Here is a 21,524-nt window from a genome sequence, read left to right as displayed (position 1 = left end):
GGCGGAGAGTGCTAGGCTACGGACATTGTGGGTTTAAGGTTCCCACTCTTTTTAGGCTGGCGGCTGACCCAAGCGTATGCCCCCCTCCCCCAACGAGAACGATTTCGACGGAGCCGCAGGACAAAATAGGGAGGATAGTGGAAGCGACTGGAATGAGAGAAGAAGAGAGCTGATTTAGGAGATAAGGTACTACAGACAGAGGCATCGCGGCGGTAGACACCAACTAGACAACGGTAGCTACGGACGAAGGGATAAAAAGGAAGACATAAAAAAGTGGGAAGGTTTGACAGTTTTGTAAAGCGAACAGAGTAAACAAATTGTGGAAACGTTAGTTCACCGGGTAAGTTATGCCTACTTATCATAACGTGAAAATAACGGGTATGATTTTGCGTGAGACTAACTAACATTGCCTATGCTCGTCTGCTCATAGCTGTCACCTTATTTTCATTCTACATAGCTGCTCCCTTGTGAGCATTATGAGATGATTGCCTACCAATAAAACAACATTGCATTGTTGTATTGTAGGCTATCAAGTTTGATAGCATATAAGCAATAAGCTGTTAAATTGCCCTTGCTCAATGCCCACTGATAAAGTTTCCGTTACCTATCAGCCAATCAAATGTATAATGTCATGCATATCTTCGGTGGGACGATTTTACACATAGAGATTGACCAAAATAACTTGGGACCGAAACTCAAACCTAACGCTATGCTCGCCGTAGCCTTATCATGCGCATTAGCTTAGTCATTTTACTCTAGTAGCCTACATTCCTATCAACAATGTGCGACATAGCCTTTTCAGTGTATCAAGACCACGATTTCTCCTTGTGTGGTTCATGCAACAATGTTACACTTGCCTCTCGACTGGAGCGGAGCCCCCATATTAGTTAGTGGGCCTCAGCCCCTAGCAGTGCGCATGCATGCAACGATGCCGTCACTGACAGCCGGTTCACGTTTTGTGCGCACTAGGCCGCGCTAGGCTCCTACACTGCGGAGAAGACACGCGTGTTATAAAAATGTGTCAGCGACAGTTTGTCTGTTACTAATATGTCAATGAATATATCCTTATTATGAATGTGTGTTTACGTGCAACCGATAGTCTCAAATTGGCCTTGTGTGTGTCAAGCGCCGTGGTTAAGCCTCTGCCAGTATAATCAGTCGTTTCCCAGTAGGCCTAGGCTATTGCTTCAGACCGAATTAAATCACAGTAAATTCATTGGAATATGCTTTATGATGCAATACTTTTGTAGCTCTTTCTGTTAAATGGATATAGCTTTCCACCAATACCTTTGCCATTATTCTAACAGCAAGTTGACCGTTATAATATTATTGACGTTATAACCAAGAACAACAAGTTGACCGTTATAATATTCTTGACGTTACAACCAAGAACAGCAAGTTGACCGTTATAATATTATTGACATTATAACCAAGGCTGACGCACGCGTGCATTGCTTTTGGCCAGGCATGGGGCCTTTCCTTGAATCGCGTGCATTCCTCCGCCGCGATATATAGTCGCACCCACTCGGCAAATAATATACTTGTTTCCATAGTCCATTATTTGAAAATGTTCCAATGTTTGTGTCAATTGCACAAAAGTAGCATAGAGAAGGCCTATACATTTTTCAGAAAAGTGTTATATCCTATTGCTCATAGTGAGTAGGCAATGGTTGACTGGTCCAGTTAAGAGGTGCCCTATCTCGTTACTTTATTTAGCTCGATATTATCTTTTTCTTTCTCCTAATATCAGTGAACCAGCTCTTTATTCATTTTTGTATTCAATTCGTAATGTTGCATTTCTTAACGTTATTAAGTCAAATATGCAATTATTCCACTGGAGTGTGGTCATTTGGACACATTTAAAATGATTCTTGAAAATTCACAATAGGAGACAGTGTAGGCCTACTGTACACTTCATTACACTGCAAACAGTGTTAACATCATACCAAGTGCAGTAGGCCATAATTTTTATATTGCTCAATAATGTGTTTATTGCTAGAAATAGGAATACAGGAATACGCTCTCTTTTTATTTATTCTTTAGCAAAACCTTTTCAACATCTATTGTAGATGTATCAGCAAATAGGTCGTTTCCCAAGAATAAGCCATAACTAATATGTATTAGAATGGAGTTAGAGGTAAGTAGACCACTTGGAGTAATTGGACCCCCTTACCCCAATCCCAGGACTCCTCAGTATCTGAGGGGTGTCATTACCAGTGATGTCATTACCAGCGGTGTCATTAACCAGTTCTTAGTCCTCATTAACATTTTATGTTTACATTTTGTCATTTAGCAGACGCTCTTAGCTAGAGCGACTTACAGTTAGTGCATTCATCTTAATAAGATAGCTGGGTTGGACAACCACATATGTCAGTCATAGTAAGTTAATTTTCCCCCAATAACGTAGCTATCAGCAAAGTCAGTGCTAGTAGGGGGAGGGAAAAGTCAAGTGCGAGTGTTATGTCATGAAAGGCCATCTTTTTTTTCTTTCTTTTTTTCCCCAACCTCTTCCCACATTCCCCCTCCCCCCTGTGACATCATTGCCTCGGCAGCAGGTATGGCAGACGCAGACGTCGACTTCCAGACAGGCGATGCCGGGGCATCCGCCACCTTCCCCCAGCAGTGCTCGGCCCTGCGCAAGAACGGCTTCGTGGTGCTGAAGGGACGACCCTGCAAGATCGTGGAGATGTCCACGTCCAAGACCGGCAAACACGGCCACGCTAAGGTCAGTGGTGCCTGATTTGACTGTAACCATTTGTATAGCCCTGGCTGGTGTGCAGACATGAAGGCGTGTCTGACATCATACTACCTTGCCCTTGTTTCTGAGTCTGTACGTATTGTCTACAACTCCCTGAACAGTTTGTATTTTCTTTCCTTTATGGGCAGGTCCACATGGTTGGTATTGACATCTTCAACGGAAAGAAGTATGAGGATATCTGTCCCTCTACCCACAACATGGACGTACCCAACATCAAGAGACTAGACTACCAGGTGAGAGGACATTGGAACGGCCAAAGCAGTGAGGGGGACAGAAAGCACAGAGGGAGAGAAGGAGAAGTAGTGAGAAAGAGGTATTGCTGGTTTGAGTGAGATGGCCAATTAGGTAACACTCACTCTCAAACAAAATGGCCACGTCACTGGTAATAGATGTCCCTTGTGCATTCTGATTCCCTATTTGTAATTCCCTGACTCAATCCCCTGCTTGACTCACACTGGAAGATTTGTGAGGATTGACTAGGTGTCAGCAGTATGGTGGAACCTCCCTATAGCCCAGGGATCATCAACTAGATTCAGCCACAGGCTGATTTTATCTTGAGCGGATGATCGGGGGGCCGGAACATGAATACAAATCGTTTGTAGTCGGCAAATTGCCTGCGTGGGAATAATTAGGAACAGATTTCCAAAAATGTAATAATTTGGAACTGATTTACTGGTGTTTTACAGTCTTTTATGTCCAACAATGAAAATGTGAAATGTTATGTTTTTGCTCAGAAAACTTGGTGGGCCAAATAAAACCACCCGCGGGCCAAATTCATCCCGCTGGCCGCCAGTTGGAGAACCCTGCTATAGCCTATTAATAGGCAGTGGAGACATTAGCATTTTCCCCGTACCAATCCAGTGTTGTTTAAGCCATGAGGAAAAGTCAATGAGGGTGGAGGAACACATAATGGAGTTTGTAGGGGAATGTAATCACAGTGGTGTGTCTAGTAAAACTCTGGGATGGAAAGCCTTTGACCTACACCAGCACAAGTTCCAAACTTTCTCATGGTCCTTCGAGCCGGATAGGGAACCTCAAGTGGGTAGCTGTTTTTTCTCCTGTGTTCATTTTTACCCTCTTTCATGGCGGGAGACTCTGGCACTGTGTGTGGACATGACAGTCAGTTGATTGGAGAGCACGCAGGAGCTCTAATTGATTGATTGATTGACAGGGCGGTCACAAAAGTGTCAGAAATTAAAAGAGAGTACTTTTCATGCGTCTCTCTTTTCTGTCATCCTCCTTTCCCTCCCTCCTCTCTTCCCCCTGCAGTTGATTGGGATCACGGATGGTTACTTGTCTCTGCTCCAGGACAGCGGTGAAGTGAGAGAGGACCTGAAGATGCCAGAAGGAGACATGGGCAAAGAAATCGAAACCAAGTACGACGCTGGAGAGGAGATTCTGGTCAGTGGTGTTCCTCATCCTACTTCTTCTATGATTCTCCCTTCGACAAGAAATTGCCTACATTGCTATTAAGCATGGCGGTTTTGTAAGACACAGTGTTGCATTGGAGTAGCACTTTTGCTTAAGTCCAGAGATTTTATTGTGCTTATTCAGTCCTTTGTACCTCCTCTACATAAGCAGTTGTGTAGGTAGACATATCTGATTCATGTTTTCCACTCCTCTTCTGATCCATTTACCCAGTGTGTGTTTGGTGGAAATTCCATACAATGGGATGAAGTACTTAAGTAAAAATACTTTAAAATACTACTTAAGTATTTTTGGGGGCTATCTGTACTTTCCTATTCATATTTTTGATAACTTTTACTCTACTACATTCCTTATGAAAATATTGTACTTTTTACTCCATACATTTTCCTTGACACCCAAAAGTACTCGTTACATTTTGAATGCTTAGCAGGACAGGAAAATGGTCTAATTCGCACACCAATGAAGAGAACATCCCTGGTCATCTCTACTGCCTCTGATCTGGTGGATTCACCAAATACAAATGCTTTGTTTGTAAATGAGTGTTGGAGTGTGTCCCTGGCTATCCGTAAATTTAAAAACACAAAAATCTGGTGTGCTTAATATAAAGATTTTGAAATATATATATTTTTTTACATTAACTTTTAATACTTTAATATATTTAAAACCAAACACTTTAAGACTTTTACTGAAGTAGTATTTTACTGGGTGACTTTCACATAAGTCATTTTCCACTACGGTATCTTTACTTATACTGAGGTATGACAATTGAGTACTTTTTCCACCACTGATTCCATATGTATTATAGCTGCTATAGTCATATTGAACCTGTATACTTACATTACTTCTGGGAATTGAATGTCCCTGTCATGAATAGTTAAAATTAGCAGAGTACACAAATACCCTCACTTATCAATGAAGACTGGCAGGACTAGGGATACATGTAATTTGGGAGTAAGACTGTACAGTATGTAGCACATACCAGTCTCTACTGGGAATCGATATCATGCTCTTAGCAGCACTCTGCAAAGTGTTAAGGTTTAGGGCACAGGAGGTTGGTGGCACCTTAATTGGGGAGGACAGGCTTGTGGTAATGATTGGAGCGAAATAGGTGGAATGGTATCAAAAACTTGCCATTCCATTTGCTCTGTTCCAGCCATGATTAGGAGCCGTCCTCCCCTCAGCAGCCTCCACTGGTTTGGGGGTAACAATTGCTTCAAGTCTTGGGGAAAGGGATGATGTCACAGCCTAAGATAGACACACCTAGTTTACTTCGACTACACTGTTCTGCTAATTAAAATGAATGTATTTTTGTTTGTTTCCCAGATCACTGTTCTGTCTGCGATGAATGAGGAGGCTGCAGTTGCCATCAAGGCCATGGCTAAATAAGACACTGCAGGTAAATGCAAAGGCTTTCTGTATCCCAACTGAACTACATGTCACCTCATACACACACTGCCTGTGACAAAAGTGCCTGGACACACGTGTGTGTGTGTGCGTGTGCGTGTGATGCCACAGGACACTTTTTAACATGCACGTGCATTGCCAGGTTACACGTACATAACACTGTATGTCTATGGACCAAGGGGAAGGCAACTCCAAGACTGATTTTTGGAGAACATCTCTATTCAAGACCTTGAACTACAGAGACGTTGGCACAACAGGAGTTATGGTTAATGTTGGTCAAGGTCTTTCTGAATGTATCTTATTTATTTGTATGTCTTTTTTATCAGCTAAGCTTAGGTACATGTTTTACTTTGCCTAAGGACGCACTGAAACACTTTGGCTGGTCCCCCAGGCGACTTATTTATTTGTTTTTGTATCACAGGAGGTTGGTGGAGGACGGGCTCGTGGGAAAGGCTGGAGTGGAATAGGTGGAATGGTATCAAATACATAATCATGTCTGTAACTGCGCAAATGGAATGGCCTCAAACACATGGACAATGTGCCATTATTATGAACCGTCCTCCCCTCAGCAGCCTCCTGTGTTTGAAATGTTACTGTTGGTTTACCTGGTTGTAGTCTTCATTCACACTACAGTATATGTCTGTTTTGAAAAACATGTTGAAACAAGGGAATTGTTTAAGAGTACTATACAATATACTGGGGATGTCTTGTTTTTCCATGTACATTGCATTCGGAAAGTATTCAGACCCCTTGACTTTTTCCACATTTTGTTACCTTTACAGCCTTATTCTGAAATGGATTAAATAGTTTTTTTCCTCATCAATTTACACAAAACCCCATAATGACAAAGCAAAAACAGGTTTTTAGAAATGTTTGCAAATAAAATACAAAAGAAAACTGAAATATCACATTTACATAAGTATTTACTCAGTACTTTGTTGAAGCACCTTTGGCAACGATTACAGCCTCGAGTCTTCTTAGGTATGACGCTACAAACTTGGCACACCTGTATTTGGGGAGTTTTTCTCATTCTTCTCTGCAGATCCTCTCAAGCTCTGTCACGTTGGATGGGGAGCGTTGCTGCACAGTTTTTTTCAGGTCTCTCCAGAGATCGATCGGGTTCAAGTCCGGGCTCTGGCTGGGCCACTCAAAGACATTCAGAGACTTGTCCAATAGGCTCTCCTGCGTTGCCTTGGCTATGTGCTTAGGGTCGTTGTCCTGTTGGTAGATGAACCTTCTGAGCGCTCTAGAGCAGGTTTTCATCAAGGATCTCTCTGTACTTTGGCCCGTTCATCTTTCCCTCGATCCTGACTAGTCTCCCAGTCCCTGCCGCTGAAAAACATCCCCACAGCATGATGCTGCCACCACCATGCTTCACAGTAGGGATGGTGCCAAGTTTCCTCCCGACGTGACGCTTGGCATTCAGTCCAAAGAGTTCAATCTTGGTTTCATCAGACCAGAGCATCTTGTTTCTGTAATATTTCAGTTTTTATTTTTTAAATAAATTTGCTAAAATTTAAAAAAAAAAAAACAGTTTTTGATTTGTCATTAAGGGGTATTGTGAGTAGATTAATGGGGGGGGGGACTATTTAATCAATTTAAGAATAAGGCTGTAACGTAACAAAATGTGGAAAAAGTCAAGGGGTCTGAATACTTTCCGAATGCACTGTATATTATCTGAAATCTGTGAAAGGTACAGTACTGTTACAGCAATGGACTTGCCTACCCCAAATGCACGTATTACTTGCTTACATATGTTGTTATTTATTTACAGTATTTATGTATGAGCACATGTATATATAAGAGTTGTTTTATATAGATTCCAATGCTTGGTGTATTTGTGTGAATGTAATGGTGTATTTACAGTGAGCTCCAAAAGTATTGGGACAGTGAGCTCCAAATGTATTGGGACAGTGACACATTTTTGGTTGTTTTGGCTCCGAAATGATAATGACTACGAGGTTAAAGTGCAGACTGTCCACTTTAATTTTGAGGGTATTTTCTTTGATATCGGGTGGACCGTTTAGAAATGACAAAGCGTTTTGTACATATTCCCCCCTCCATTTTAGGGGACCAAAAGTATTGGGACAAATTCACTTATGTGTATTAAAGTGGTCAAAAGTTGAGTATTTGGCTCCATATTCTTAGCGCCCAATGATTACACAAAGCTTGTGACTCTACAAACTTGTTGGATGCATAATGATTAATGATGGAGAAAGCTAATGCACCAAACAAGTTTGTAGTCACAACTTGATCTAACTAATCATTGCATGTATTAATTTGTCCCAATACTAAAATGGGGGGGGACTACGTGCAAAAAGTGCTGTAATTTATAAACAGTTCACCCAATATGGATGAAAATACCCTCAAATCAAAGCTGTCTACACTTCAACCTCATAGTAATTGTATCATTTCAAATCCAAAGTGCTGGAGTACAGAGCCGAAACAACAAATGTGTCACTGTCCCAATACCTTTGGAGCTCACTGTATATGAAATGTGCACTATGTGAGGTCAAGGTTGTTAAATGTGTGGTGGGTTACTGTATTTTGATGGTATGTGAAAGGATCTTTGTATTTTTTGAATGTTCGGAGTCCATACTGTATGTACCTCAATGTACTTGTGAACTGTTTTGTATTGATGCACACTAAATTATCCTGTCCACTTTGTTTTCTTTCTTCCCGTCTCTCCTTCCTATCCCTACGTGTCTCTTCCTCAATCACTTCATCTTCCCTTTTTTCCCCCTTTTCTACCTATCCTACCCCTGTACTTTCCTTGTCCTCCCCACTCTCTTTCAGGAGTTAACAAGATTCACTGGACCTGGAAAAGGGAGGGAGTAAGGCCACGTCAATGCTATTCTCCCACTTTTGTTTTTGTAATCTCTCTCCCTCTCACTGTACTTTCTCGCCCTTCTCTGGGTTAAATTAGGAACGCAATTCAATAAATAATTGGAAATGGCAAAACATTCTCTCCACACACACACAGGTCAACACCTGTACAGATGAAACGGAGAGAGAAGGTAGAATAGAGAAAGAAGTGTTTTCTCACAAACAAATTGCCGCCTATGAGGGCAGGGCGTAAGTAACTACTGTACCTAGTCAAGGGAGGAGGGGTGAGAATCTCACAAATGTCTGTTTTGTACATTTTTCCGATTCATCAAGGGCTTCTTCAACTCTATGCATGAGTGATGGATGCTGTTCTGTTTAGGAGCTTATTCAGCGGGAGCAATGTGCTTGGAATGTTACAATAGAAATATAGCATACAGCATTGAAATTGGTGCCAGTTCTAGAACATGGAGATTGTGTCAGGTCTATACGTTCCATTTCTATCTGACGTTCCGAGCGATCCGCCCTTCTGAATGAGCCCCTTCTGTCTTGTTCAATATTTTGTGTAACGTATAGCACCTAAACCTGTCTGTTAAAAACGTGTCATGATTTACATGCTAGGACCAGGGCCCAGATTCACAAAACCTTCTTAAGAAGAAATGTCTTAACAGCCATTTTTTCCGTAAACTATAGACTTATGATGAAAGTTAAACACAGTTGCTATTCCTCAAAAAAGGTTATTGGAAATGTACTTGCGCTATTTCTTATGTTTCTCCTTTTAAGTAAGAAGTTAAGAAATTAGATTCTTGAATAGAAAGTTGGGGGATTTGTTCCTAATTCCAAGATAGCTAAACCCTTTGTCTTGAACTCAGGGCAGTGAGAGAAAAAGCTCATGAAAGCAATTGAACATGTTTAATTCACTCACAAACCTCATCTGAAAGTTTCAGTATTTATTATTTTAAACCCAAGAACATACTAGAACAGTAATCTCAGTAGAAAATAGGATTGCCTTTGCTAGAATAAATGATGTTGCTAGGCAACCAATTTAAGAAGACTAACAAGATATGAGAAGTTTGTAGGAAAATCATAAAATCTTAAGATATTGAGGAATTTTTTTCTTAAGAATATTCTTATGCAAGTGTTTTATGAATCTGGGGCCAGTTCTTTGAGTAGGAGTTGAACAAGTGTCACACAGTAGCATTTGGGAGAAATGAAACTAGCAACCCAATTCCAGTGTCAATTTCAGTCTTTCAGATATCTGATCAAGTCCGTGCACAAGACTAAGTCCTTTCTTTGCGCAATCGGCCCCTTATCTTCCATTACCCTCAAAGCCTGGGCAAAGACCTTATCGACAGGGGCTGCCAACAGGGCAGGTATCTAGCTAGTAGACACACTGGGTCACCTAGAGAGAAGCATCAAGTTTTTGACCCATTATTACTTTGTACAAACTCATGAATGAGAAAAAGTTATGGCATTTGGTTTTTGCATTCACAAAAGTCCAGAATGTGCAGAATGTCTCCCCGCCCCAAGACAAATTAAAGAAGACACAAATTGTTAGAAATGGTGTGTGCTTTATTTATTTATTTCACGGACATAATAGTTTACGGTAATACATCCAAACACACAATACAATTGACAAAGTATAACACTATACAGTTTCACAGTGGAGAAAATGGTTTCCTAGAACCCCTAGGCCTCTAAAACTAAAGTAATACAGCACTAACAAAATTAACTATACAAGAAATATTACTACAAAGTCAAGCCTGTAGGTTTGGGCTTTACAATCAACCATCAAAATCCAAGTTTTACTGTCCCATAATTCCAGTCTTCTAGAAGCCTATGAAATCTCAACGACAAGATCTCCTGGTAAAGGTAGTTTGGGCAGGTAAACATGGTTACTTGCTTTGGTGATAGAATCTCTGTCCACTCTGGGTGTGGGGGAGGAAAGCGTTGCGGGGAGCCGCTTGGGGAGAGCTCTGGAAAGGGGCCTGGTGGACGGAACAACGCCAATGAAATGTTATCAAGCAACAGCTAAGACCTTTAAGCTAAACCATGCATATTTGAAATGACCAAGTAATAATTTAAATTGAATATTATAGTTGACACATTAAAGATGTTTGCGTTCACTGTTAAGATTATTTCATACTCAAGATTCACACTGGTTTTCCTCTGGCTTTGGCTATGAGAGCTTGGACAAATTGTGCAAGAAAACAAAAATACAAATCACTTTTCAGTCTATGCTTTAATAAAGAGCATGAGTAAAGCAATAACCAACTTTTTCCAAAATAACCTCTTTCTGAGGCACTCATATTTCTGATGGGGGTGATGGATCAACAGTGGGCAGTAACAGTAAGATGTGGGGTAGGGAGGGGGTAATGAGGTGTACCTTGGGAGTGGGGATCTGGACAGCCATGGAGGGAGTAGGGAGCAGGCTAGCAGCGGATGTATGGAGGGCTTGGGGGTGCATGGGTCTCAGAGCACCCTGAAAAACACAAGAGGAGTTTAGGGAAAGACAAGGAAAGGACAAGAGGTAAAAGTGAGGACTCCGATTTGAATTGACATTTGTGCACTAAGCACTTAAACATTAAAACAGATTCACAACAAAGTGTATTGGTTGAATAGAGAACTCAACCTTATATAATAGGCACGTCTTGAAAGCGCATCTTCCCCCCTATCTGTCTGACCAGTGGTCTTACCGCGTCAGTGAAGCCAGACTGTTGGTTGGCATGTTCCAACTGCTTCTGAAGGGGTATTCCAGCACCAGGGATGAATCCAGGCTGGGATGTGAAGTGACTATGAACAGCATAGCCTGGCTGCTGATGAGGGAGGTACTGCATTGCCTGGAATGCAGACACACCTAGGCAGGAGACAGAAACAATCAGATTGGGTATTAAGGTATTAACCCATTCACATCCTAGTACTATCTTTAGTACAATATCAACACGTGCCACAGAACAAATTCTGTTTGGTGGAAACTCATGAAATTGTTTCAACATAGTTAGTACAAGTGTCTAGACAGGCCACATTGACGTCATCCATCTATAAAATTTGAACAAATAATTCTAAGCACAACTTTGACAGTGGAGGTACTGTCAAAGTTGTGCTTAGAATTATATGTTCAAATTTTCTCAATGATCAGCATCTTTCTTTAAAAAAAATACATTTAAGAATCAAATTGTTTAAACGCATATATAGGTCTTCCAGCAAGTATTCACAACCCTTGACTTTTCCACATTTTGCTGTGTTATAGATTACATTCAGATGGGTTTTGTCATAGGAATTACGTTTTTACAATTTGTTTTAACAAATGAATAAAAAATTAAAAGGAGAAATAATAGGCATCCACCTCTGTTAGGGAAACACTAAATAAGTTCAGGAGTAAAATTGTGCTTAACAAGACACATAGTAATCTGCATGGACTCACTGTGTGCAATAATAGTGTTAAACATGATTTTTTTTAATGACCACCTCATCTCTTTACCCCACACATACAATTATCTCTAAGGTCCCTCAGTCGAGCGATGAAATTCAAACACTAGTCATTCAACCACAAAGACCAGGGACGTTTTCCAATGCCTCGCAAAGAAGGGCACCTATTGCTAGCTGGGTAAAAATCTATTTATAAGTAGACATTGAATGTCCCTTTGAAAATTGTAAAGTTATTAATTACACTTTGGATGGTGTATCAATACACCCAGTCACTACAAAGATAGATGCATGCTTCCTAACGCAGTTGCCGGAGAGGAAGCAAAACCCTCAGGGATTTCATCATGAGGCCAATGGTGACTAAAACAGAGTTTAATGGCTGTGATAGGAAACTGAGGACGGATCAACAACATTGTAGTTACTCCAGAATACTAACCTAATTGACAGCGTGAAAAGAAGGAATCCTGCACAGAATTCAAATATTCCAAAACATGCATCCTGTTTGCAACAAGGCACTAAAGTAATACTGCAAAACAAATGTGGCAAAGTAATACACTATTTGTCCTGAAAGTGTTATGTTATGGACAAATCCAATATAATACATTACTAAGTACCACTCTCCATAATTTCAAGAATAGTGGTGGCTGCATCGTGTTATGGTTATGCTTGTTATCATTAAGGACTGGGGAGTTTTTCAGGATAAAAAAGAAACAGAACGGAGCTAAGCACAGGCAAAATCCTAGAGGGAAACCTGGTTCAGTCTGCTTTCCACCAGACACGGGGAGATTAATTCACCTTTCAGCAGGACAATAACCTAAAACGCAAGGAACAATCTACACTGGATTGCTTACCAAGAAGAGAGTGAATGTTCCTGAGTGGCTGAGCTAGAGTTTTGAATGAAATCTTCTTGAAAATCTATGACAAGACTTGAAAATGGTTGTCTAGCAATGATCAACAACCAATTTGACAGAATTTTGAAAAGAATAATGGACAAATGTTGCGCAATCCAGGTGGGGAAAGCTTTTAGAGACTTACCCAGAATGACTCACAGCTGTAATCACTGCCAAACGTGCTTCTACAAAGTATTGACTAAGGGTTGTGAATACTTATGGAAATAGTATATTTCTGTATTACATTTTCAATACAATTACCAAAATGAATTCAGGCTGTAACACAACAAAATGTGGAATCAGTCAAGGGGTATGAATACTTTCTGAATGCACTGTAATACACTGTATATAAAACATAGACATGGTTTTAAAAAGGTAGTTGTAATATTTCATTAAGTACAGACATTTGTAGGTGGCTTAACTTGTCCCTGTCCCACGGCTCAGTTTACCCCATACCCAGGGTAAGTTGTGCCAAGAGACCACTTTTTTTGTACAGTTATGTTTTCAAAACTCTAATGTTTACATGAATTCTGATTATTTCCAAGGATTCACAACATTCTGAAATGTATGTAGACAGAATAAAAATATAAAGCAACATGTGAAGTGTTGGTCCCATGTTTCATGAGCTGAAATAAAAGATCCAAGACATCTACCTGACAGGTGTTGCATATTTGGAAAGTGATTAAACAGCTTGATCATTACACAGGTGCACCTTGTGCTGGGGACACTATAAGACCACCACCATGTGCAGTTGTCACAACATTATACCACATGTCTCAAGATTTGAGGGAGTGGGCAATTTGCATGCTGACTGTAGGAATGTCCACCAGAGCTGTTGCCAGAGAATTCAATGTTCATTTCTCTACCATAAGCTTCCTCCAACGTCATTTTAGAGAATTTGGCACTATATCCAACCGGGCCTCACAACCGCAGACCATGTGTGGGCGATCGGTTTGCCGATGTCAACGTTGTGAACATAGTGCCACATAGTGGAGGTGGTATGGGCAGGCATAAGCTTCGAACAACAAACACAATTGCATTTTATCAATGGCAATTTGAATGCACAAAATTACAGTGACAAGTTCCTGAGGCCCATTGTGAGACCATATTTGTTTTTAAGGTATCTGTGACCAACAGATGCATATTTGATTATCCCGGTCATGTGAAATCCATAAATTAGGGCCTAATGAATGAATTTCATTTTGACTGATTTCCTCATATGAACTGTAACTCAGAAAAATCGGATAATTTTAAATGTTGCGTTTATATTTTTGTTCAGTATAGATATCTTTGTTAGAAAGAATACTTGATTTCCCTTGATGGAGTGATGGGGAATGTAAAAAGTGGCAGAACCTATCCCACTCTCCCCTATTGAAAAATGTCCGTTATGGACATGAATAGTTTAAGGCAACAGTAAACCTGTTAGGATGCTATAATCTATTTCGTAAACTGAAATAAGATAATTAACAAACCCATTTGAAAAACTAAAGCTATACTGAAATTATTATATTTCACTCCAAAACTAAATAAAAACCATCATGAACTATGTTCAGTTTCCTTCCACCATATTTGTTTGCACCAGCTTCAGTGCTATTCCTTTTAAAACCAAGTTACATTGAGATTTTCTTTATATTTCAAACCTAACCTATGACCTGACCCATCACCTGAAGTATTACAACCCCCCCCACTGGCAATATCTCCACAAACTATTCAACGCAAATGGCTCTTAGCCTCCCACAAATGTTTTCTCCCTTACACTAAAACAAAGACAAAATATTTTATGCAACTAAAACTAAATTAAAAACTAGCAAATCAGGTCAGAAAACGAAAATCAACTTAACTGAATTTCAAATTAAAATCCCAGCCACACACATCCTACCTCTGATCTGGGAGCTGCTGGCGAAACTGACAGGTACAGAGGGGCCGGGGGCATAGGTGGAGGAGTGTTGTGTCTGGGCCACGCCGTAGCTCTCATGGACCGACTGACTACCCCCAAACTGTCCGTGCTCAGCCGGGCCCGCACTGAACCCAGCCTGGTTCTGGTAGTGACGGCCCTGTGGAGCGAGGAGAGTGAAACGGTCACTCTAAGCAAATCACACAGAGCACAGGTTATGCGTCTGTTGGCATCATTGACATTTTCTATGGCTCAGTGGGTAGGGGCGTGGTGTTTGGAACTACACAGTTAAGGATTTGATTCCAGCTTGGGCCGAATAGTGATGTCTGGAACTCCATTTATTGACCACATTGCTCCTCAGACACAAGTGAAAAGTGTGCTTCATAGAAAGCTCTCAAATGGTTAGAATGGATATTACACATGCGGAGGGCTTGCCAGTTGCCACTCACCGGGTTGACCGGTGTTGGAAACAACTGCTTACTGCGCTCCGACAGCAGTCCCCCGGCCCTGTTGTGACTGACTGGACTGCCTGACAGAGGGGAGAGAACAAACAAAAAAGGGATGAGAGAGGAGTATAGTTAAGTGACAGGTGTCAGTGAAGTCACTGAAGACATTTGTGGAGAGAAACAATGTGCCACATATATTGAAAATCAAAAGGTCTGGTAGATGACCATATTATTATGATTATTATGTAATTGATAGGAGATTGCATTTATGAACAGATGTAGGTTAAACCTTACATTCAATGTTAAGGAGATGCTGTCCTGTGTGCATGGTTAGACTGGGTTGGTAGCTGGCTGAAGTCAGTGTTGTGATGTCACTGCAGGAGAGGTAAAAACAGGTGAGATATCTGACAGGAGACCTCAAACAATCAGCAAATCCTGATATCTATGGCCTTACTACAATCACATTCCTAATCCAAACTGGGAGTATTGCATTTCAATCATCTAAAGTGGATCCTTGACCTTGACCTTTTCTACACCTACATTAACATTATAATAATAACAATAGTAATACATGGGATTTTAAGAGCCTTTAAAACAAAAAAGGACACTATGTTAAGGAAGCTTGACCGGTGAAAGCACATTTCTAGACACATCCAGGCATCCAAACTGTTTTCACCTAAGCTGTTTCCATGTCGGTAAATATTAAGGAAAGAAGACAAGGAAAGAAAGCCACCTAAAATTATTGAGATGCACCTGAGGAGTCATAGAGGCTCAATTCCTCTCACCTCTGCTCCTTCCTGCGTCTCTTCTCCTCCTCGTGCAGGACCTTCTTCAGCTGGAGGAAGAGCTGATGCTTCTCCTCCTGAAGTCCCTGCAGTTTCTCCCCCATCTTCATCACCTGTGAGGAGGAAAAGGGAGGGGAAGAGATGGTTAAGGTGAACAAGTTATTTCTCCGATTGATCTCCATCTGTTTGTATGTTGTTATGACTTTCTCTGACCTGTTCTTTGGTCTCCTCCAAGGACATCCTCTCCTCTATCTCTTTTGTTCTCTTTCTCTCTTCTTCCTCTTTCATCTTCTGCTCCATCATCTTGTCCACCTCTTCCTCCTCTGAGATTAGGAAGAAAATAAATCACCTTGATAACAATGAGAAATGTGCACCAATTCCAACAAGATAATTGTGGAAGCAAATCAGGCTTCCAGTTACGGTTGGTGAGGAATGCAGTAGTCAAGCAAAGCCTTGTGATATCTCACCTTGTCTTTTACGCTCCCTTTCTCTCATGATGTGTTTGTGGAGGGCTCTGGCCATAGCGTTGGACAGCTTTGGTCTGTCCAGCAGAGCAGGCATGGTGACAGGCAGTGGAGGGGCCAGCTGAATGCAGCAGAATGGAGAAAATATGTTGAATAGTAGTTAGCTACATGCAGCAATGAAAAAGTGACAATTACCAGCTAGGAACTGAACATGTTGTTTTCTTCAAACATTTACTTTGTTGCTAATAGAAATACATAATCATAGCTATAGTTAATTGCATTAACCATCAGCTAGCTAACGTTGCGTTTAATCTGGCTATGCTAGTTGGTAACTACAATTGCTAACTCAATGAAGAACGGCCAGCAGGCGTTAAATTGTAAACAGACTTTCGTTGCTTTATGAGTCTCCGCTTGGAGTTTGGTTGTTTTGCATAATTACAAAGCGGAAAATTACCGTTTTTCTACGAAAAACACTGACTTTTTGTCTGTATTGTAAAAAAATAAATTAATTCATGGTTAACCCCAACCAATACACTTCCGGTGTGAAATGGAGCTTCCTGTTTTGACTTCAGGGGAAACGTGGGAGTTTATAATTAGCGCGTGGCCCAGACCTTGATCAGATGATATTATTTGGAATGACTGAAGTTCACGGCCGGCCCGCTCATTATACAGAATTAGGTGGCCGATTGACTAGGGCTGCATGTTCTGAGCTAAACTGACCAAGATGCACCTCCAATAACTACACTTTTATTTATTTTAGTTCACCTTTATTTAACCAGGTAAGCCAGTTGAGAACAATTTCTCATTTACAACTGCGACCTGGCCAAGATAAAGCAAAGCAGTGCGACAAAAAACAACAACACAGAGTTACACATGGGATTAACAAAAGTACAGTCAATAACACAGTAGAAAAATCTAAATACAGTGTTTGCAAATGGAATAAGGAGGTAAAGGCAATAAATAAGTCATAGTAACGAAGTAATTACAATTTAGCAAATTAACACTGTAGTGATAGATGTGCAGATGATGATGTGCAAGTAGAAATACTGGTGTGCAAAAGAGCAAAAAAAGTCAATTAAAACAATATGGGGATGAGGTAGGTAGTTGGATGGGCTATTTACAGATGGGCTGTGTACAGCTGCAGCGATCGGTAAACTGCTCAGATAACTGATGCTTAAAGTTAGTGAGGGAGATATAAGTCTCCAACTTCAGCGATTTTTGCAATTCGTTGCAGTCACTAGCAGCAGAGAACTGTAAGGAAAGGCGGCCAGAGTAAGCGTTGGCTTTGGGGATGAACAGTGAGATATACCTGCTGGAGTGCGTGCTACTGGTGGGTGTTTCTATGGTGACCAGTGAGCTGAGATAAGGAGCTTTACCTAGAAAAGACATAGATAACCTGGAGCCAGTGGGTCTGGCGACGAATATGTAGCGAGGGCCAGCCGACGAGAGCATACAGGTCGCAGTGGTGGGTGGTATATGGGGCTTTGGTGACAAAACGGATGGCACTGTGATAGGCTACATCCAGTTTGCTGAGTAGAGTGTTGGAGGCTATTCTTTAAATGACATTGCCGAAGTCAAGGATCGGTAGGATAATCCGTTTTACGAGGGTATGTTTGGCAGCATGAGTGAAGGAGGCTTTGTTGCGAAATAGGATGCCGATTCTAGATTTAATTTTGGATTGGATATGCTTAATATGAGTCTGGAAGGAGAGTTTATAGTCTAGCCAGACATCTAGGTATTTGTAGTTGTCCGCATATTCTAAGTCAGAACCGTCCACAGTAGTGATGCTTGTCGGGCAGGCGGGTGCGGGCAGCGATCGGTTGAAGAGCATGCATTTAGTTTTACTAGCATTTAAGAGCTGTTGGAGGCCACGGAAGGAGTTTTGTATGGCATTGAAGCTAGTTTGGAGGTTTATTAACACAGTGTCCAAAGAGCCAGATACAGAATGGTGTCGTCTGCGTAGAGGTGGATCAAGAAATCACCCGCAGCAAGAGCGACATCAATGATATACAGTGCTGTGAAAAGTATTTGCCCCCTTCCCGATTTCTTTTTTTTTTGTTGCATATTTGTCACACTTAAATGTTTCAGATCATCAAACACATTTTAATATTACACAAAGATAACCCAAGTAAACAAAAAATGCAGTTAAGCGATACTTTGACTTATTAAGGGAAAAAAGCTATCCGAACCTTCAAGGCTGTTGACTCACTAAAACCTCACATAATTATGTCAGAAAACAATCAAAATTTCTCTCAACCACTTGCATATCGGATTTTTAGGTGAGCAGTGATGCCACCCTGTGATAAACAGTGCCCACTTTGTCAAAGGCAGTTACAGTAAATATTTTGCTTGTCCATTCCCAGAGGCCTCTCCTGGGTGCTGTTGGAGAACCGAGGTAAAGACAGTTTCAAGTTGGATATTCGACTGATGTTTGCGCTCAATAGCTTTCAAACCACTTGAGCCACAGACTCCAAATGAGTATCATGCTGTTGGAATAACATTGCACAGGTTTTATTTTCACGATTTGGACATTAATTAGCTTTTCAAAGCTAATTAAACATGTGGAAATGTGAGCAGCATTTTGTATTCCTAGTTGAATTAGTTAGGGAGTGTAAACAAAGTACAAACTTTTTTAAATATTCAAATATCAATAGCTCGTTGGTCATGTGACCTACTTGACTCAAACAAGGTTCAGAATGTCCACTGACTACCCTTCTATATTGCACACCCTTTGGTTTGTTCATTTTCATTTTTACATGAATTTTTAAATGTCAAAATCTCCTTGATCATGTGACCACCTGACTTCAAACAAGGTTCAGAATGTCCACTCAGTGGGCCTACACATAACACACCCTTTAGTTTGTCAAATTACATGTCACACATTTGTACATTTTTCAAACCTTCTAATTTCAATTGCTCCTTGGTCATGTGGCCACCTGACTTCAAACAAGGTTCAGAATGTACACTCAGTGGGCCTACACATTGCATACCCTTCAGTTTGTCCATTTTCATCTCACTTGATTTTATATACACTTTTTAGAATTTAAAACGTAAATAGCTCCTTGGTCATGTGACCTACTGGACTCAAACAAACTTCAGAATGTCCAAGGACTAGCTTTATATATTGCACACTCTTGTTGTGTGCTGTAAAATCGCACAGTGTAACGTACATTTTTCATAGTTTTACATTTCAATAGCTCGTTGGTCATGTCAATTACACACCTAAGAAGCGTGCAGTGGATATACACCCACATTGCATAACCTCTAGTCATGTATCTTCTATATTGTTGTACATTAATATTAGTTTGACAATTAGGGGGTTCAGTCCAGTGTTGTGTTAACCCTTTTCTTTAATATTTATCTATAATAATTGGTAGTTCTAAGTACTTATTTTCCCTGTTTTTTTTGCCACAGTATTTAACAGTGGTACACAATAGGAGAGAGACAGATAATATCCCCTTTCATTGTTAATATCAACCATGAAGGAAAATGGCAAAGTACAAGAGTCATGTTACTAATTGTCCAAAGCAGGGATGGAGAGTGAGCTTGTGAGGTAGGCTGCAGTGGGTTTGCTGGTCAATACATATACTGAACATGTAACCACAGTAATGGTGGCCAGTAAATAAATGAATAAAAATGGAATATTGACAAATTAAACATAAATTGTAGACCATTTTTTATCAATTTCCAACATGTCAACAGACACTTTACTTCAAATAAGTACTAAACATTTCACAGTGTTGACTTTCTCTTTATCCCTGGTTGATGTACATTTCAGAGCCTCTTTGGTGTGGATGGGGTATAGCATATATTTTCAACAACAAAAACAGCACTTCCAGTTTGTGTTCTTCACTCTGAACTCTTTTGTCTTCATTCCTAGGCACATCACCGTTGGCATGCAAAACATTAAATCTAAAACAAAACAAAGCGTAACACATTATAAATAATATCAATGCAGTATGACGAATTAGCCATCCATTGTGTTATATCATAAATTGTCTTACATGCCGCCACTGTAGTCAAATGATTATAAACATGTTAAATAAAACAGTTGTGGGCTTTGCTGAACTCTGAAATCATAGGCATGAACTGAACATATGGCTGTCCCACACAACTACAGTTGAAGTCAGAACTATAGTTTTAGCAAGTCGGTTAGGACATCTACTTTGTGCATGACACAAGTAATTTTTATGTCATGGCCATAGAAGCTTCTGATAGGCTAATTGACAACATTTGAGTGAATTGGAGGTGTACCTGTGGATGTATTTCAAGGCCTACCTTCAAACTCAGTGCCACTTGAAATCTTGAAATCATGGGAAAATCAAAAGAAATCAGCCAAGACCTCAGAAAATAAATTGTAGACCACAAGTCTGGTTCATCCTTGGAAGCAATTTCCAAATGCCTTAAGGTACCACGTTAATCGGTACAAACAATAGTATGCAAGTATAAACACCATGGGACCACGCAGCCGTCATACCACTCAGGAAGGAGACGCGTTCTCTCTCGTTGAGATGAACGTACTTTTGTGCGAAAAGTGCAAATCAATCCCAGAACAACAGCAAAGGACCTTGTGAAGATGCTGCAGGAAACAGGTACAAAAGTATCTATATCCACAGTAAAACGAGTCCTATATCGACATAACCTGAAAAGCTGCTCAGCAAGGAAGAAGCCACTGCTCCAAAATCGCCATAAAAAAGCCAGACAACGGTTTGCAACTGCACATGGGGACAAAGATCGTACTTTTTGGAGAAATGTCCTCTGGTCTGATGAAACAAAAATGGAACTGTTTGGCCATAATGCCCATCGTTATGTTTGGAGGAAAAAGGGGGAAGCTTGCAAGCCGAAGAACACCATCCCAACCTTGAAGTACATGAGTGGCAGCATCATGTTGCCGGGGTGCTTTGCTGCAGGAGGGACTGGTGCACTTCACAAAATAAATGATATCATGAGGATGGAAAATTATGTGGATATATTGAAGCAACATCTCAAGACATCAGTCAGGAAGTTAAAGCTTGGTCGCAAATGGGATTTCCAAATGGACAATGACCCCAAGCATACTTCCAAAGTTGTGGCAAAATGGCTTAAGGACAACAAAGTCATGGTATTGGAGTGGCCATCACAAAGCCCTGACCTCAATCCTATAGAACATTTGTGGGCAGAACTGAAAAAGCGTGTGCGAGCAAGGAGGCCTACAATCCTGACTCAG

General features: G+C 40.7%; 2 protein-coding genes across 10 annotated transcripts; one reads left to right on the top strand and one right to left on the bottom strand.

Annotated features, from left to right (window-relative positions):
• LOC124008076 (eukaryotic translation initiation factor 5A-1) lies at window positions 1–9,974 on the top strand. Of its 6 annotated transcripts, none has more exons than XM_046318999.1 (6): window positions 1–186; window positions 2,556–2,725; window positions 2,887–2,991; window positions 4,028–4,159; window positions 5,510–5,582; window positions 8,387–9,974. In XM_046318999.1, exons 2-5 carry the CDS (start codon window positions 2,558–2,560, stop codon window positions 5,570–5,572), a joined length of 468 nt encoding a protein of 155 aa, XP_046174955.1. In that variant the 5' UTR covers window positions 1–186; window positions 2,556–2,557; the 3' UTR covers window positions 5,573–5,582; window positions 8,387–9,974. The 6 variants fall into 6 exon arrangements, with proteins under 6 accessions (XP_046174955.1, XP_046174954.1, XP_046174953.1 ...); XM_046318998.1 differs by having other exon boundaries at window positions 2,553–2,725; XM_046318997.1 differs by having other exon boundaries at window positions 2–340; window positions 2,553–2,725.
• LOC124008075 (G protein pathway suppressor 2-like) lies at window positions 9,965–16,878 on the bottom strand. 4 transcript variants are annotated; one of them, XM_046318994.1, is made up of 11 exons: window positions 16,773–16,878; window positions 16,322–16,439; window positions 16,068–16,177; window positions 15,855–15,967; window positions 15,364–15,443; window positions 15,073–15,152; window positions 14,609–14,813; window positions 11,110–11,270; window positions 10,800–10,895; window positions 10,560–10,601; window positions 9,965–10,401 (listed from the first exon to the last, which is right to left on the bottom strand). In XM_046318994.1, the coding sequence occupies exons 2-10, from the start codon at window positions 16,413–16,415 to the stop codon at window positions 10,593–10,595; spliced, it is 948 nt and encodes a 315-aa protein (XP_046174950.1). In that variant the 5' UTR covers window positions 16,416–16,439; window positions 16,773–16,878; the 3' UTR covers window positions 9,965–10,401; window positions 10,560–10,592. The 4 variants fall into 4 exon arrangements, with proteins under 4 accessions (XP_046174950.1, XP_046174949.1, XP_046174947.1 ...); XM_046318993.1 differs by having other exon boundaries at window positions 9,965–10,601; XM_046318991.1 differs by lacking the exon at window positions 10,560–10,601.
• Between the last annotated feature and the right edge of the window lie 4,646 nt (window positions 16,879–21,524).

The sequence above is a fragment of the Oncorhynchus gorbuscha genome, linkage group LG21, assembly GCF_021184085.1.
Source record: "Oncorhynchus gorbuscha isolate QuinsamMale2020 ecotype Even-year linkage group LG21, OgorEven_v1.0, whole genome shotgun sequence".
Lineage (NCBI taxonomy): Eukaryota > Metazoa > Chordata > Actinopteri > Salmoniformes > Salmonidae > Oncorhynchus > Oncorhynchus gorbuscha.
Note: the sequence above shows the minus strand (reverse complement) of the source record. Positions and strands in the feature narration are given on the sequence as shown.

Excerpts from the sequence above, each read along its gene's own strand:
- LOC124008076 (XM_046318999.1), top strand. The coding sequence starts at position 2,558 with ATGGCAGACGCAGACGTCGACTTCCAGACAGGCGATGCCGGGGCATCC. Across the intron at positions 2,992-4,027 it reads TCAAGAGACTAGACTACCAG|TTGATTGGGATCACGGATGG; the intron begins GTGAGAGGACAT and ends TTCCCCCTGCAG. Across the intron at positions 4,160-5,509 it reads ACGCTGGAGAGGAGATTCTG|ATCACTGTTCTGTCTGCGAT; the intron begins GTCAGTGGTGTT and ends TTTGTTTCCCAG.
- LOC124008075 (XM_046318991.1), bottom strand. The coding sequence starts at position 16,415 with ATGCCTGCTCTGCTGGACAGACCAAAGCTGTCCAACGCTATGGCCAGA. Across the intron at positions 14,814-15,072 it reads TTCCAACACCGGTCAACCCG|AGTGACCGTTTCACTCTCCT; the intron begins GTGAGTGGCAAC and ends TGATTTGCTTAG. Across the intron at positions 10,402-10,799 it reads TCCAGATCCCCACTCCCAAG|GCCCCTTTCCAGAGCTCTCC; the intron begins GTACACCTCATT and ends TCCGTCCACCAG.